Raw genomic sequence first — 16,289 nt, forward strand, 5'->3', positions numbered from 1 at the left:
TCGCCCGTGCTCACTTGACTCCAGGGATTGCCGAGGAAAGCTCCCTGCCCTCTCCCTCTGAGCATGGGACAGGGTGAGTTCTCTGGCCTGGGGGATATGTCACCTGAGTCTAGGTGACTGGTTGGCAGGGGTGGGAGAGGAAGAAATGCCAGAAACATGCTAAAGCTGGGCCACCCTTAGGTACCATTCAGCTTGTACATTCTCTAACTCCTAGATGCTGAAGCTGCTTTAGAAAGTGGCTTTAAGAAACCTCAGGGCTTACTGTCAAGAATAGCACTGGGTGGGTCCCCCGTCTTCTCTGTAACTCAGCCAAGTGACTGTTGTCCGGGCAGCAGAGCTGTGCCTGCAAAGGCTTTTCTAAGAGCCTATAAGGGGCTCTGGAGCCTCCTGAGGTTGTTGGTAATTATCTTAAAAAATATGTTCTGAATATTGTGAGCATTTTAGTGGGCCCTGTTCCATCCTGATGGGGACTTCCGAGGGCCATATCGGTTCCCTGTCTTCAAGTGAAAAGACTACTCTTCGTTTTGCCTTCTTGTTGTCGTTTTTTCCTTTTGTGCACGCTCTGATATGGAAGAAGAATTGCTATCCCATTGTTACATAATGCCTTGCACATAGTAGGTACACGAATAATTTTATTTGCGCAGGCAAAACAGACAAGCTTTAGATCTAAATATTCCTTATTAAATTAGCATTTAGATATACTCTTTTACTAAACGGTCTTGAACCTCAAGCCAGGCAGGCCTCCCAGAGTTCAAAGGGGTCAGAACTCCTGTCCCTTTTGGTTTTCACTCCACCAGTGAGCCTAACTCTGGTAAAGAACTGCTCATCACCCCCTTCTGGGAGCTCAGATGTAGCCTCAGCTACCAACTTGGTAGGGGTACCTGCTCTTCAGGATGGGTTATTGTCTGATTAAAACAATTTTATTTCTCTTTTGGTTTCCTTTATCTGCAAATACCTACTGAGCCTTTATTCTGGGCCATGCATCTTGCCAGACACTGGGAATTCAGAGATGGCCGGGACAATGTGGCTATCCACGGGAAGGTCACTGTCTAGCGGAGGACACGGGCCCAGGATGCAGTAAGCCCAGGACAGTGTTACAAGTGTGGTGATGCATGAACGTGCGTGGGAAGGAGGGAGGTGAGCTAGCAACCGTCTGGTCCCCTTGTCTCTCCTCTCCCTCCATTACCCCACCCTGAACTGCATGTGCTGGAGACCCCTGAGGTGCTAATTCTCCATAAGACAGAGGAAAGAGCTTACTCCGTGCCCAGCTTTTTATACCGAGTCACTCTGAAGGCTACTTAACATCCTAGGCCTGGGGGAACCAGAGGCTCACAGGAACCAAGGACCACTTTGTGACCTGTACTTAGCGTACATCCAGCCACTTTGCCCTCACATGCTGTCTGATGCTTCTGAGTTTTCTCTTTTTCTTGGGACCCAGATTTGCAGTTTCACTTGTTGGCAGGGGGACCTCTGGAGAGGGGTGGGAAGCTTCACCAGCAGGAGGCCCCAGTGTCTTCTGGGGGTACAATACAGTGAACAGTCTCATTCCCCATGTCCCTCCTCCAAGTCTGGGACATCTGGTCCACCTAGATTTCGCCTGGTAGGGTCCTTGTGGTGGTGGAGTTCTCGGGGATTTTGGGAAAGGGGTATTGGCTGATGAAATACCCCAGCCCCTTTGACCCAAAGCGTGGTTGCTGGTCTGGCAGTAAGTCAGCATCAGCTGGGAGCTAGTTAGAAATGCAGAGTCTCAGGTTCACTCCAGACCTTCTGAGTCAGAATCTGCATTTTTAGCAAAATCCCCTAGTGATCACATTAAAGGGTGAAAGCTTACTGCTCTAGTTCCTGTGAGACCTTACAGCCAGATTAGCAAATACAAGGCACGCATCCTTCCATGGTTCCTGCATTCATGGCAGACATTGCTAGCTGATCTAGGCACCCACTTCTCCATCAAGTCCAGATCCAGCCTCAGAATCCTTCTTAACACAGTGCTCCAGGCATCATTAGCAGGCAATCAGAATTAGCCGAGAAGATAAAAATCCATTTGCCCCACCCCCACCCTGCCTTTGTGAAGAAGTCATCTTAAAAAAAAAAAGGAATGCCTAGACCTTCAGGTTGAGAATTATGCCCCTAATCATTCGCCAGGGAAGAGGAAAGGAACACAAGAGCCCACTAAATGAACAGCTGTTGGCCACTGGAACATACACAGTGCAGTGGCCATAAATCAGACCCAGCTGGTCCTCGGGGTCAGGCAGCGAGCTGGACGGAGCAGGGAAAGCTGCTGTGTTCCCCTGGCTCCTGCATGCCCCCCCTCAGGACACAGGGCCAGTCCATGCTTTCTGGCAGCTTCCCGTGGGTTTTGTTTGATGGCTGAGCAGCAGTTAGGTTTAAACCACTCACGGGTGGCTATTGTCCTTGGGAAGTGTTTGTGCTCTGTTAGAAGACTAAGGAAAGAGGGTTCAGGGGAACAGAGAGCAGGAAGAAGATCAGGGGTAGCTCTGATCATCGAGTAGAAAGTTCATGTCCCATCGTCCCATCCCGTGACTGGCTCTTGGGGGCATCTCATGTGGGCTGGTTAGGTTAACCTTGAAGGGTCATCAGGATGCTAGGATTGTGTCCTGTTTTAATGGAAATTGGGCAGGACCAAGAAAATGTTTTGGGGGATGCATGTTTATCTTCTGCTTCCAGCAGCAGCTTCTAAACACTGAGGACTCCTTGCTTTTCCTGAACATCTATGGATGTACCTCAAGCTTTGGAAGATCTTATTTACTGAACAAATGACATTTCAAAGTAATATATGAGCTGTCTCCCCCCGCTCCCCCCCACTTTACTCTGGAGGACTCTAGTAACTGTGACTGTGGGATCATTTTTGCCAGATTTAATGCAGTTCCGGTACAACACAAAGGACTGTGGGTGGTTGAGTTGGCCAGAGCAGTAAAGAGATATAGAAATAACAGAATAGTCTGGTTCACTTCACTACTGGCTTGACCTTGAGACTCAGCTGGGGAACTCGAAACTAAAACCGGTTTATGCCCTTGCATTGAACAGATGGTGGATGGGGGGGGGGGTGGTGGCCGGCCCTAGGGTCCTGTGGATGCTTGCGTTGCATCACGATGCTGATTTCCTGCCTGCCTGAGCCCTATACCTGCTTTCTCTGGTTGGAAGAGCCAGCCTCCTGTTTGCTGTTTCAGGGTTACTTAGAAGAAACCTGATCAGAAACGATCCACAGATTCATCCAGAAACCATTTGGCATAGGTGTGGCCTGAGATAGAAATGGAGGGGAGGAAGAGGAGGAGATGAGAGTGACCTTCAATGAATCTGGGTAGGAAATTAGCTGCAACACAGAAGTCTGTCGGAGTCTTGGCCAATGTGGCCACTCTTCTGATAGAATCTGACATCTGAGCTTCTTGCTTTTCCCTGTCACAGTGGCAGGTGGGGTGGGCAGCACGCACGGAGAGAGGGCTGGGGAGCGGGGGAGGTACTAAGAGAATTGGGAAGAGCCAGTGTTACAAGCCTGGAACTCGGAGGTCAGCACACCTGCCAATTCCCACGTACGGAGGTTTGCTGAGCACCTACTGTGTCCAGAGATGTGAACACATCCCGTGATGTGCAGTTTGATGAGATGTCAGTGTTTCTAGAAAACAAAGAGATCTCGAATGAGACTAAGCATGGATGAGGTCTCCACAAAACTGTGCTATAGAGGCTCCTCCTGGGACAGGTCAGTAGCCAAAAGGGTGATTTTGGGAAGGACACTCCTAATGAGTAGGGAAGGGTCCTTTGCACCTGTCCAAAGGAAGCTGGCAGTTGGTGACCTGCTGAGACCATCCGTGTCTGCCCGGGAGCCAGGGCCCTGCATGCAGACCGACCAGCTACACACAGTCCGGCAGGGATGTGGCAACAGTGGTTTGAGTCTCGCTGATGAAACAGATGTTTGAGTGGAGGGGTTTTTATTTTCCTTCAGTTACAGCAAGGCAGGGGGCAGAAATCTGATTTCTCATCCATCAGCTATTCTGAGATGTATTTGCAACAGTGAGCTGTCCTGAAGAACGTTTAAAAGGTCCATAGACTCAGGGGCGCCTGGGTGGCTCAGATGGTTAAGCATCTGCCTTCGGCTCAGGTCATGATCCCAGGGTCCTGGGATCGAGTCCCGCATCGGGCTCCTTGCTCAGCAGGGAGTCTGCTTCTCCCTCTCCCTCTGCCTCTCCCCCTGCTTGTTCTCTCTCTGTCTCTCTCTCTCGCAAATGAATACATAAAATCTTAGGGGAAAAAAAAAAAAGGCCCATAGACTCAGCCCTGGATACAGATCCTGAATTCTACTGTGTGACCTTCGGCAAATGACTTCACTTCTCTGAGCTTCCCTGGCCTCATCTGTAAAGTGAGGATAATAATACCTATCTTATAATGATACCTATATGAGGAGTAGAATGGGGTTAAAAATTGATTTCCGTGGGCTTGCAACTCGCTCTTTGCTCACAAGCCCTTAGTAAACAGTAGATATTCGTAATAATTTGGAAAGCAACAAGATTGCTTCCTGAGAGTTGATGAAGTCAGCACATTCTGGCATAGTTTAGGGATGTACAGAAGCCCCTTAAAGGACTAGAGCAGTTCATAGGCCAGCAACACATTTCTGGATAGCAGAGGTTTTAAGGATAAATTGTTAGTCACAGGGAGGGTCTGGTCACCAGCGGAAGCAGAACCAGGGGATGGCTAAAGAGACCGCATCAAGGGCTCAGTCTCAGGGGTTTCGTCACTTCTGGGGAGGTGGATGCATCAGGCTTTCTCTGATCCCCAAGATACAGCTGCCCTATTCTGTGTCCATATTGTTCATCAGGCCCCCTTCTACATGATCTGGCCTTCCCCGAAGGCCGCCTGGGAGGTGATGCTCAGATCAGTGGCTGTAAGCATCTTATCTGCCCGGTGGTTCAGTTTCACCAGCTAAGAAAACATAGCAGCCCACATCCGCCTTGCCTGCACGAGTTGGCTTCCTTGAGTTGAGTACCTGGCTCCAGTGGGGGTGTCTTTCTGCACCCCTGCATCAGAGGCAGACCCTTGTGGGGAGCGCTGGTGGTGGCAGCTGTCTGGGAGGCCATTGGCATTTCCTGGTTCATACCCGTCCCCCCCCAGCATTTTCCAACTGGGTACCATTGCGTCTGAAACGGCGGCAGGGAAGGTTCCCAGTCGAAGTGCATTTGCTCCTGCCCTGTCTTCCCCAGAGCGTGAGCCGGTCTGCGTGTTTGTGTTTCCATATTACCACTCTTGCTTTGCTTTTGAAACAGCAACAAAGAAAGAGGAATATTGGTCTCTGTGGCTGCCAGTACCGTGCATGCCAGAATCTCGTGCTTGCTGAAGCCGCCAGATGGTGGTGGGACTGTGTGTGGTTTTGTTTCCTCTGCTTTTTGAAAAGTCGTGAAGTGGGAGAGGCTGGGGAGTGTGAGCTTGGCTGCAAGATTGTCAGCTGATAACAGTTTGCAGTGTCTTCCACCCTGCATGTGGGCACAAGGGTGTCTTCCCAAACTGTGTTGCTGACCCTGTCCAGCATTTGCTGAGTACACGGTATTAGCTGTCCCGTAAACACCAGCTGGATTGTCCATCGCCTGTAAGCCACAGTGTAGCTGAATAATACAGTTTTTCAAACAGGAAACTCCATGTGTTTTTCTCTTCCGTGAAGATGGAAGCGGGTGGTTGAGATTACCATTGTAGCAAAAGGGAAGTTCGGCTTCCTTTGTGGGGGAGATTTAAGGGTTTATTTTTAAAAATCTTTATACTTCTTTTTTTTTCCACTTTTGTCCTAAGGGACCCCATGAGGACAAAAGGGGGCAGATCCTTCCACTGCTTAAAATACTGCTCACATTTCTCATCTGTTAGTTTCCTTGAAATGAGGTTGTGGATTTGTTGTAAGAACATTTGGGTGATCCAAGTAGCACATGGAAAAGTGTTGGGTGTTCTTGAAACCATGGTCAGGGTTAACATAAGGTGTTTGGATGCTGTTCCGTGATTGAAGTCTGACAAATGTCTCCACTGAGCGGAGCTGCTTACGTAGCTAATGTGAATGGTAAACTGTCTGTATGGTAACCCGCGATACCAGGAACTGGTTGTTTCTTTCCCCTTCTCCTCCCCTCCGCTCCCTGCCCCATCCCCTCCATTAAAGAAATGTAGGGCATCAAATGATGCCACCTTTTCCCTGTTGTCCATCTCTCTGTGCCCAAGGATAAAAATAAAATGCTGATGAAGCCAAAAGAAACACAGTTAATTTGTTCTTAATATCCTGAGTGCCTTCTTTGACCTTTAAATGAAAATGATGGTGCCCCTGACAGGAACCACCTGCCTCACAAATGCGCAGGGACAGACTTGGGTGTGTTTCCCAAACATGAGGAAGGACAGCCAGTGTGGGACTCCTGAGAGGGCATCAGGAGCTTCTTTGCTAATTAAAGGCAAGAGTGTGATGTTGAGCATTAAGGAACTGCTGGTTTGTTGCTTAGTGAGTTTTCCAAGGGACCTTCCAGCCCAAAGGTCACCCTGAAAATTCCCTGCTTCCACGTTTGGGTGAGCTGTGCGTTCCATGAGGACTGGGGCTGTCTCCCTGTCCATGGCATGGGAATGGGACCGCAGTAGCATTTCTTCAGTGTTTGTTGAGTGTAGGAATGCTGTCCTGTCTCTTCTCCAGCATCCTGGCTGCCATAAGATGCTTTTCCTTAGAGGAAGAAAGAGGGTCAGCCTGGAGGTCACCCGGAAAGTCCACTTTCTAGAGCCTCAGGCCGGTCTGCCCACCTCCAGCTGAGGTCCAGTTGGTCCCCTGTCTGGAGTGCCGAGTGCTCCCTACAGACCCATTATGTTGTTGGTCCAGCTGTGGTGGGGCCCCTGATGACCCTTTGGACTTGGCCCCTTGGATTGGATATGTGGGTAATGCGTGGTCTTTGTTAGGGCATCATGGTTGAGCTTCTCTTAAGGATAAGAACTGAGCTCCCCTCTTTCTTATTAGAATTCAGGCTCACACTCAGGTCCCCGAGACACTTTTACTCCCCCTTTCGGAGTCCGGGTACCACCACTCAGAGCTGTGAGAACCCCAAAACCCACCTGCAAGATGGCAGAAGTGGGGCGCCAGCTTCCCCGTCAGGTGAGGCGCCGGCGTGTGTGCGGAGACATGGTGGCCGTGGCGAGGGTAGCAGATGGAGTCCCCAGCCGTGCCCTGCGTGGTCTAGCCAGAGCCGCAGCTGATGCACGCCAAGGCAGCTTCTGTGATGCCACGCCCGGGTGGTCTTCTGGCTGGCCAGCAAGGTGAAAGACCCCTGACGTTTCAAGACTCTGGGGCTCTTGAAGAGCAGCGGCTGGAGAGAAAGGACAGACATGCTCTTCCCTCCTATTCTGAACCCACGATGCTGCACCCTGCCAGGCCATTGGCAGGATAGCCCCTGAGTGCCCTGTGAGGGTACCAAGCGTTGGAGTCCACGGGACCTTTCCTTTCCATCCTTTACTGGAAGGAGGGTGGTGACACACCTGTCTTGATCTTTGCAACATAAAATAAACTGCAGAGAAGGAGAGCTGGGGACACCTTCAAAAGCTGGCTAGCCAAGGACAGCTTGCCTGCCTGTTGCGGAGGCCTGGGGGCACCGAGAGATTGAAGCTCCGGCAGCCGGCTGACCGTGAATCTCTTGATACCACAGCTCTGAGTTCCATCAGATGACCACTTTGTTGATGCATAGCTAAGCAGACCTTTCCAAGGCAGACCCTCTGGACCGCTCCTTCTCAGCCTTTGGTCTCCTGAGATGTTTGGAAAGAAGGAATAATCCGGGCTTTCGCAGAAAACACCCTTTGTACTGTTAACTTGCCTTCCATGTTCTCATCAGCCAGCTGCTTGGAGAAGGGCCATATTCCACGTGGGAGAAGTGAGGGCCATCCTCTGGTGGCTGGCACACTGATGTGGACAGTCGCTCCAGCCAGGCCAGAGTTACTTTGGCCCCTGCCTTCCTGTTGGACTTGGCTGATTATGGCCACACCAGAGCCCTACTTAATTGGCCCATTGATGTAACCAGTGCTCTTTCTCTAGAAACTGTACCAACCTCTGCCTTTAGCAAGCTCATAGTTGGTGGGCTTCTCTCTGTATATCCACACAGTATGGACCATTGCTAAATTATTTAATTATAAGGTATGTAAATCTTTGGAATATGAGTGTAAAATCAAGATTGATTATTTCTATGAAATAAGTGGAATGCTTGGGGCGCCTGGGTGGCTCAGTTGGTTAAGTGACTGCCTTCGGCTCAGGTCATGATCCTGGAGTCCTGGGATCGAGTCCCGCATCAGCAGGGAGCCTGCTTCTCCCTCTGACCCTCCCCCCGTCTCATGTGCTCTCTCTCTCATTCTCTGTCTTTCAAATAAATAAATAAATAAATCTTTACCAAAAAAAAAAAAAAAGAAATAAGTGGAATGCTTAAAATATGGGATAGAAGCAAGTTGCTTTTAAAAAGAAATATCGCCATCGAATGCCATATGGATGAGGCAATTGTGAAAGATTGGGGACAAGATTGTAAAAAATCTGGGATACTCAGGCTGTTTCACAAGAAGCCCAAACTCTGAATCATAGGTGATGCATTTCGGGTGTGATGTGCGCAGCAGAGATGACCCGAAACACGAACTGGCACTACTGTTTAGTAGAATACAGTCATCCACATTTGAGTCTAAGCAAGTTAGACCCTTCGCGAGGTCACACAGCTAGCGAGTGGGGGAGCTGGGCTTTGAATCCACATTATTTCCCTTCAAAGCCTAGCTTACTTAACCCTTTTGCTCTACTCCTTTTCTTCTTGGTCCCCGTGTTAATTCGGGAGATGGCAGGGCTCTGACTCCAGATCAGCCATGGTGCGCATGCTGCTGTGGGATCTCCATGGCCTGCAGGCTACATGGGGTCCGCATTGTCACTCAGGTATGCAGCACTGGGGCGGGGGAGGGGGTAGTGGAATATAGCTGGGAAGGGGCCCCCAGAACTCTTTTGAGGTCAGTGGGGAGGGGACGGGGTCACATACCACAACAGGTAAGATCTGTTGTGGATTAAAACAGATACATTTTGGGACAAGGTTCCTGATACAAATACGTCACAGGGTGACGTAACAGTCTTATTTGGTATATGTGGCGTATCTGGCATGTTTGGTGGTTGTGTACCCAGGAACCACGCACAGCCACCCCTCTGAGATCTCTTAAACTTTAACCAGGTGGGCGCGGGGAGCGATTGCACGCATTTGCGTGCACAAGGACGGAGCACCTGCCCGGGCTAGGGTTGCATGGCACCTGTGTATGGTGTCCAGTGTCACTGATCTTCGGAGACACTGTGGGGCTGTCAGTGCTTTGCTGGCCTGTGTCCAGACAGAAGTCACGAGCCGTTGAGTGGCTAGAGGTCACTTTCGTATTCTACTGCCCTTGTTCCTCTGAGCCCCTGTCTGTCCCACGAAGGAGCTCTTCCTAACTGCATGGACGGTGGAGCTTCGGTGCCTGGGATCGGGCCCATCTCTGGCCCCTTTCATGGCTGTGTGGATCCTTCTGGTATTTCACCCTGGAACATCAGCTACCTCTGGTGGAATCCATGTGTCCCTAGGGCTGCAGGGGAGGGAGTCAGTGCCTGTTGACTTTGTGGGGAATGTCAGTTGCGTGTTTTGGAATTAATGTTTCTCTGACGGCAAGTGGAGTCGTTTCTTCATCACATGAACAGGGGGTGCCTGTTACCTCTGCTCAGGATGCTCGGGGTGGGCAGCGAACCCGCCTCTTGGAGTGGCTGCAGTGTCTGTTGGTGGGGCCACCACCGTCCCAGGGAAGATGTCAGCTGTGGCTTGTCCAGGCCCAGCGCCGAGATCAGAGAGCTGTCCTTATGGGAGACAGTCACTGTTCCCCTTGGCTGGTGGCTCTCAACAGGCGTGATTCTGCGCCCTCCCCCTGCCCCAGGGGACATTTGACAGTATGGAGACATTTCTGGTCATCCTGACCTGGGGCATGCTATTGGCACCTGGAGGGCCAGGGACGGACACTGTGGGACACCCCACAGCGCTCAGGGCAGCCCCGCACCACAGACAAGGCTCTGGTCCAAGACATGAGCCATGCTGGGGTTGAGAACCCCTGCAGTAGGTAAGCGGCCCTGCCCCTTTGAGCCCTCCCCTGCAGAGGCTTCGGAGAGCCTTCCCCTGTCCTGTGGCTCTTTCGGGCTGCTAATTAGGCTCCCAACAACATGAGCCCTCAGAGGGCCACCGGGAGGTACAGTGACTTATTGTGGCCCTGTGCTTCTTAAATCTTGCTCCCCCTTCCCCCCTTCTGCTGCAGAAGCTGGGTCCGACAGACCGGCTTTTCAGCCTTCGCTGGCCACCTGCACGCCGGAGACCCCACCATGGCCAGTGCATTAGTCCCCCGCTGTGTGGGGAGATGGAAGCTGCCTGCCAATGAGGTGGCGTGGAGGGATGGGGACGGGGCCACTGGACGCATGCCACTGTCCCGCCTCTCTGCAGAGCCACCGTGTGGCAAGCTATAGTCTGAAAGGGTGTAGCCCTCGTGGACTTTTCGGGAGATGACTGTGGCACGGTGCCTCCCCATTTTTCCTGTCGTCCCCCAAATGGCATAAAACAGTTCGTATTCTGTTTGTGACTTTAATGTGTCTCTTTGTCCTCAGTTGGGAATGTGTCCAGTTTGTCATAGTGGGCGAGGGCCTTTGGGTGTCAGTGAAAGGGGGGCTTGGATCTTCGCTCTACCACTTCCCAATCCTGGGGCCCTCAGCAAGTCAGTTCACCCACCTGAGCTCCAGTTTTTCCGTTTATAAAATGGGGACAAGAATACCAACCCCACGGCGTTGCTGCAAAGATAGCGTTCCCTGCACCATTTTGTAGCTGCCCCCCCACCCCCAGCCAGTCCACTGGCCCCTCAAGGGTCAGGCCCTTGTCATCATCTTTGGATTCACTTCAATTCTTGCTGCAGGCAGATCCTTATTATGGGGTGCATTGAGTCTCACAAAGAGATAAGTCGAAGTCTTAACCCCCCCAGTACCTGAGAATGTGACCTTATTTGAATATGAGGTCTTTGCAGGTGTAATCAAATTAAGGTGAGATCATTAGGGTAGGCCCTAACCCAGTACAGCTGGTGTCTGTAAGAAGAGAGAAATTTGGACACAGATGTGTGCAGAGGACAGAATGCCTTCACAAGTACCTCGTGTGAAGACGGAGACACACAGGAGGCTGCCCCTCGACAACGAAGACAGACTGGAGTGATGCATCGACAAGCCAAGGGTTGTCTGTAACCACCAGCAGCTGGGAAGAGGGGGGAAGGATCCCCCCGTGCGGGTTTCCGTGGGAGCCCGGCCCTCCCCACACCTTCATGTCAGACCTCTGGCCTCAAAGTGTGAGACAGTACATTGTGGTTGTTCTAAGCCAGCTGGTTCGGGGTCCTTTGTTACGGCAGCCCTGGGAAACGGATGCAATACTCAATAGGCATTGGTGGAGTTTTTAAGTGTCTTCAGGTGCAAAACGGAGTATTCTGCCCCAGCATTCATACCCTGATAGCCTAGCCTCTGGACTTTCATCTTTTTTCTCCACCGTTTGTGTCCTTTGCAATTCATCCAGTGTAGATCATTGACTAATTTTGTGCTACTTTATTATAAAAACCTTTGCTTCTTGCAGCAGAAAGTTCTCATGTGTACCACGTTGGAAAGAATTAAGATCTTTGCCATAAAGCATCTTTGTGTAGCTCAGCAGCTACTGCCCAGACTGCGATTTCTTTCAGCAGCAGGTTGCTTCTTGGTGCTCGAGGGAAGCGCAGGAGGCCCGTGCTCCCTTCCCTCTTCTCCTTTCAACTGGCAAGAAACAGAACCAAATCAGAGTGGCTTTAAAAATAAGGAAATGTATGCTCTTGCAAAACGGGAGCTCCAGGCCCAGAGGTTGCTCAGGGGCTGTGTGTTAGTGTCTCGGCTCAGGGAGGTCACCGGGGTTGCCGGCCCCTCTGTCTTCTGTCTGGAGGACAGATCTCATCCTAAGGCAGGTGTCCCCATGACCATAATGATAGCTGACTGCAGCAGATGGGCAGCCTGCTTTCTGTTCGTGACCTGTGGGGTCTCTTTGGTGTGTTGATGTTAAGATCAGGGACATTTTCCCCATGGGCCTCCACAACAACTTTCTCTCTTCTTTGTCCCATCCCTGAACCAGCCACTGCCAAAGGGGGTGGAATTAAGTCATTGGCCCAGACTTAACCATCTGAGGATGAATGGGCTCTGGAGAGAGACACATGGTGCCCCTGGGCACTCTCCAAATTAGTGACTCTTATGCAGTGTTGGTGGGCAGAATACCGCCCTCCCCAAAGGTGTCTCCAATCTTCATCCCAAAGGAGACTCTGCAGCTGTGATGCAGTTAAGGATCTTGAGGCGGGGAGATTATGCTGGATTATCCAGCTGGGTCTGTGTAATCACAACGGTTCTTATAAGAAGGAGGTAGAGGATCAGTGTCAGAGAAGATGTGAGGACCCTGCAGAGGTCAGAGAAGAGAAAAGATGCTAAGCTGCTGGCTTTGAAGATGCTGGAAGAGACCACAAGCCAAGGGATGCAGGCAGCCCCTAGAGGCTGGAAAAGGCAAGGAACAGATTCGTCCCTAGAGCCTCCAGAAGAAACACAGCCCTCCTGACACCTTGAGTTTAGCCCAGTGTAACAGATTTTGGACTTCTGACTTCTAGAACTGTAAGATAATAAATGTGTATTGCTTTAAGCCATTAAGTTTGTAGTGATTGATTATAAAAGCAATAGGAAGTGAATATACCATTGTTCCTTTGGATGGAATTTGCATCAGTCTAGACCTTTTCTAAGAGAAGACTCTTGTATTTATTTTGAATAGTCTGTAGTGTGTACGTAGAAGACACACAAAGATGTATGGATTAAACAAAAGACAAACCCAACCCCCCAGGTCCTGCCTCCAGGTATAGGCCTGCCCGCCTGGTGATCCGCTCTCAGAATGGTAGATGGTGGCTCCTTCCTTCAGCACCAGTGCTGGGTGCGGGGAATCCAAAAACAAGTAAGCTCTTGTCCTCACTCACAAGCTGCTGAGTGTCTCAGCTATCCATTTGATTCCATAAATATTCTCACTGTCAGATCGGAGCCCTTCCAGATGTCTGCTCTGTCTTTGTAGCTAAAGCCGGTTTCCTCTGAAGCTTTTTCAAACTTGCTGATTTTTTTTTTTTTTTTTTTTGGTGAGTTTTAGCAAGGGTCAGGAAGAGCATAAGATGTTAAGCACATCCACAGATAGAGCTATTTTTAGGGTGCCCCATGTTGCTGCGATCAGCAGTAATTCCCGCGGACGGGTCCCGGGGTCCGTGGAGGTCACCCGCCTGTCTTCTGCCCTGTGCCAGTTGGACAGAGACGCGCTGTTTGGAAGTTGTCTTTGCCGTTTTCATTTCCTCCCCTCTCAGGCTTTCCTGTGCTGCGGGGCCCGTGTAGGACCTGCTTGTTATTGTACCATAGACCGGCTGTTTCTGGGAAGGAACAGAAGGAAGCCTCCGGCTTTCCTGGGGGTGACACACGACCGGTGGCCATCTAGGGAAAATGTCTGGGAACGTAACAGAAATAATGGAGAGGAGAAATGGGGTGAGGGAACCGACCTTGAGTGATCTTTTCCAAGCCCGGAAGCCCGTCTTGGGGAAACTGAGGCAGGGGTTATCCGTGAAGCACTTGCCCATCCCTGCGCTCTCGGGGGTAGCTTAGCAAGGACAGGAGCTCAGTCCTGTGGTACCAGTTCGACATTTCTGGGCTGCACAGCCAGAATTTGAGAGCGGGGCTTTAAAGACCTAACGGCCCTCATAGCGTGTCGCTCAGTAAATTCAGTGGTATTCATTCTAGGCTCTTGGCTCTGCCCCTGCCCCACCTTCCACTGTCTGTAGTCAGAGCCATATGCTGAGTGGTGAAACGCATAGGTTCTGGAGGCTCGGCCTGGGTTGGAACCCCACTTAACTAGAAGCATGACCTTGGGCAAATTCCACAAGACACTTTTCCTGTCTATAAAATGGGGATATAATTGTACTAGCAGAACCAGGAGCGTTTCGAGGGTTGAGGGAGTTCCTGTGTGCACGGCACTTCTCCCTGCGCCCAGCACAGCCTGAGCTCCATCCAGGTGACTCACCTTCTCACGACCTTCAGCACCGCCAGCCTTGCCTGGAGAGGACTACATTGCTACTCCAGCGCCGGTCTGTGTTCTATGCTTTATTTACCCTGCTCCCCAGAATGGGATTCTGCTTCCAGTTTTTACTGTTGTCAGCATTTCGAGGACTGTCCTCCTGGGGAAGGATTTGCTCTCGTCCTTAATTGTTTTCTTTGGTTAAATTTCTAGTAGTAGAATTGCCGTGTCGAAGAGGGGACTCGTTTTTAAAGGCTTTCCTGGATGGATACTGCCAGATTCTCCTCCAGAAAAGGGACTAGTTTACACTCCTTCCAGCAGTGCATGAGTGTGCCAGCTTCCTTGCATGGCCAGGTTATTAACTTTTAATCAAATGAAGGCCCAGGAAAAATAGGAGTTATTTCCCTGGGGATAAAGTGTTCCTTGCCTTTGCTCGTTAAGCAATAAAAGCTTGCCTGTGGCGCGTGTGCAGGCAGCGCCCTCTACTGGTTTTCTCTGGTGGAGAATGGTGAGCAGCAGTAGATGGGGATGCCCAGGTGGGTCTCTAACTTCCACGAGTGGCTGCAGGTGCCAGGGGCTAAAGGGTGACATTTTGCCAAGACTCCCGGCTGGCTCTGCCCAGCCTCAGGTGACCTTTAGCTCTTGCTCGGTTTTCTTACAACAGTGCTTCACAAACTGGGATTTTGCTCCCCAGGGAACTACTGTCTGGAGACATATCTAGATGTCACAGATTGGGGGGCGGCTACTGATTTGTGGACGGTCAAGGCCAGGGATGCTGCTAAACATCCTACAATGCACAGGATCCCCCACCCCCCAAACAAAGACTCATCTGGCCCACATGTCAGTAGTATTCAGGCCAAGAAGAGGAATGGGAGAATTGTTCTAGAAGGCTTTTCTTTTCAGACTAAAATAGGATATAGAAATAGTAATATTTGATATATATTACTATTATCACTAACTTTTTTGGTTCTGGAAATCTGTTGTGCCGAATAAAATGGAAAACAGGAAGAACTGAATAGCGCACTGACGTTTCTAAAAGAGCAGGCAGAGGGGGGGAGGCATGCACTGTAGTAATGTCATCAGTGCTAATAAGGGAGGGCATTTTTTTTTTTCCTGTTAACTTGGCTTGGTTAAACCTACCATAAATGCCTGCAGCTTTCCCTTGAAGGCCTTGTCTGTGGAAAAGAGTGCTTTACTGACACTTCCCTGCCCCGATTTCATGAGTCCTAGTATTTTCATAACATTTATAATTGCGCTTTCCAGTGCTTGATGCTGAATTCCCATCTGTGGTTGCAGTTTGCTCCCCACACCCAACTAAGTGCTGATTCAGGCACTGTTTCTAGGAGGGGGAAGGAGGGAAACTTCACAAGTAATCTGAAAGGGGGTGTGCCCGAGGGGGCGGTAGGACAAGAATTTTGGGGAAATCAAACCGAATTACAGCTTACTTTGACATTTGTCGAGTCTGAGGACCTCTTTCACCAGCCTTACCCCAGACCCCTCAGGAAAATGCTCCCCTATTTCATCTTGCTTTGGCCTCACTTGTCTCCGAATGACTTGTATTCTAGACTATGTGTTTTGAAACAGCTAGAGTGTCCTTATTGGCTGTTCTAAATAATGCTAAGGGGGTTATTTGGCCAGAAGTGGAAAGCAAAACAAAACAGAACAAAAACAACAGCTTTTCCTTAAATATCAGATACTATTTTGATCGTCTTCCTTGGGAAGTTATTTTTCACATTGCAGGTCACGATCCGTTAGTGGGTCGTAAAATCAATTTCTGGGTCACAGTTGGCATTTAGAGAAAATCAGGATAGAAAGTCTTACCGGGCATTGTGTATAGTAAGGGTAGCTTTTATTTTGGCGATTATGGAAAAATGCGTCACCATGTATATTTACACGTGTGCGTGCGTGCGGGCATGTATGCACGCCTGGCGAGAGGCAAGTGGCTTGGGTTTTACCCCGTGGTGAAATCCGGCTTCTTCCAGATGATTTCATTCTCTCTTCAAGATTTCAGTGATCGCGGCTTGTCTCCTGTCCTCAGCTTTGCCTGTGTTTCTTTCTTTTTCAGGTGGAACCAGGGAGATTGGCTCCGCCCTGACCAGGATGTGCATGAGACACAGAAGCATAGAAGCCAAGCTCAGGCAGTTTTCGAGGTGAGGAGCGCGTCTCGCCAGGATCTCACTG

General features: G+C 50.3%; 1 protein-coding gene across 3 annotated transcripts in view; it reads left to right on the top strand.

Moving 5' to 3' along the window:
• Positions 1-16,289, top strand: part of MTSS1 (MTSS I-BAR domain containing 1) — a 159,329-nt gene that overhangs the window by 107,151 nt on the left and 35,889 nt on the right. For all 3 annotated transcript variants that reach the window (XM_028105588.2, XM_028105586.2, XM_028105587.2), the window contains exon 4: positions 16,174-16,258. In XM_028105588.2, coding sequence (XP_027961389.2) covers positions 16,174-16,258 — 85 coding nt within the window. The remainder of the gene's footprint in view (positions 1-16,173; positions 16,259-16,289) is intronic.

This window comes from Eumetopias jubatus, unplaced genomic scaffold (genome assembly GCF_037043125.1).
Source record: "Eumetopias jubatus isolate StellerSeaLion01/CBP00866 unplaced genomic scaffold, mEumJub1_p1.0 scaffold_4, whole genome shotgun sequence".
NCBI lineage: Eukaryota > Metazoa > Chordata > Mammalia > Carnivora > Otariidae > Eumetopias > Eumetopias jubatus.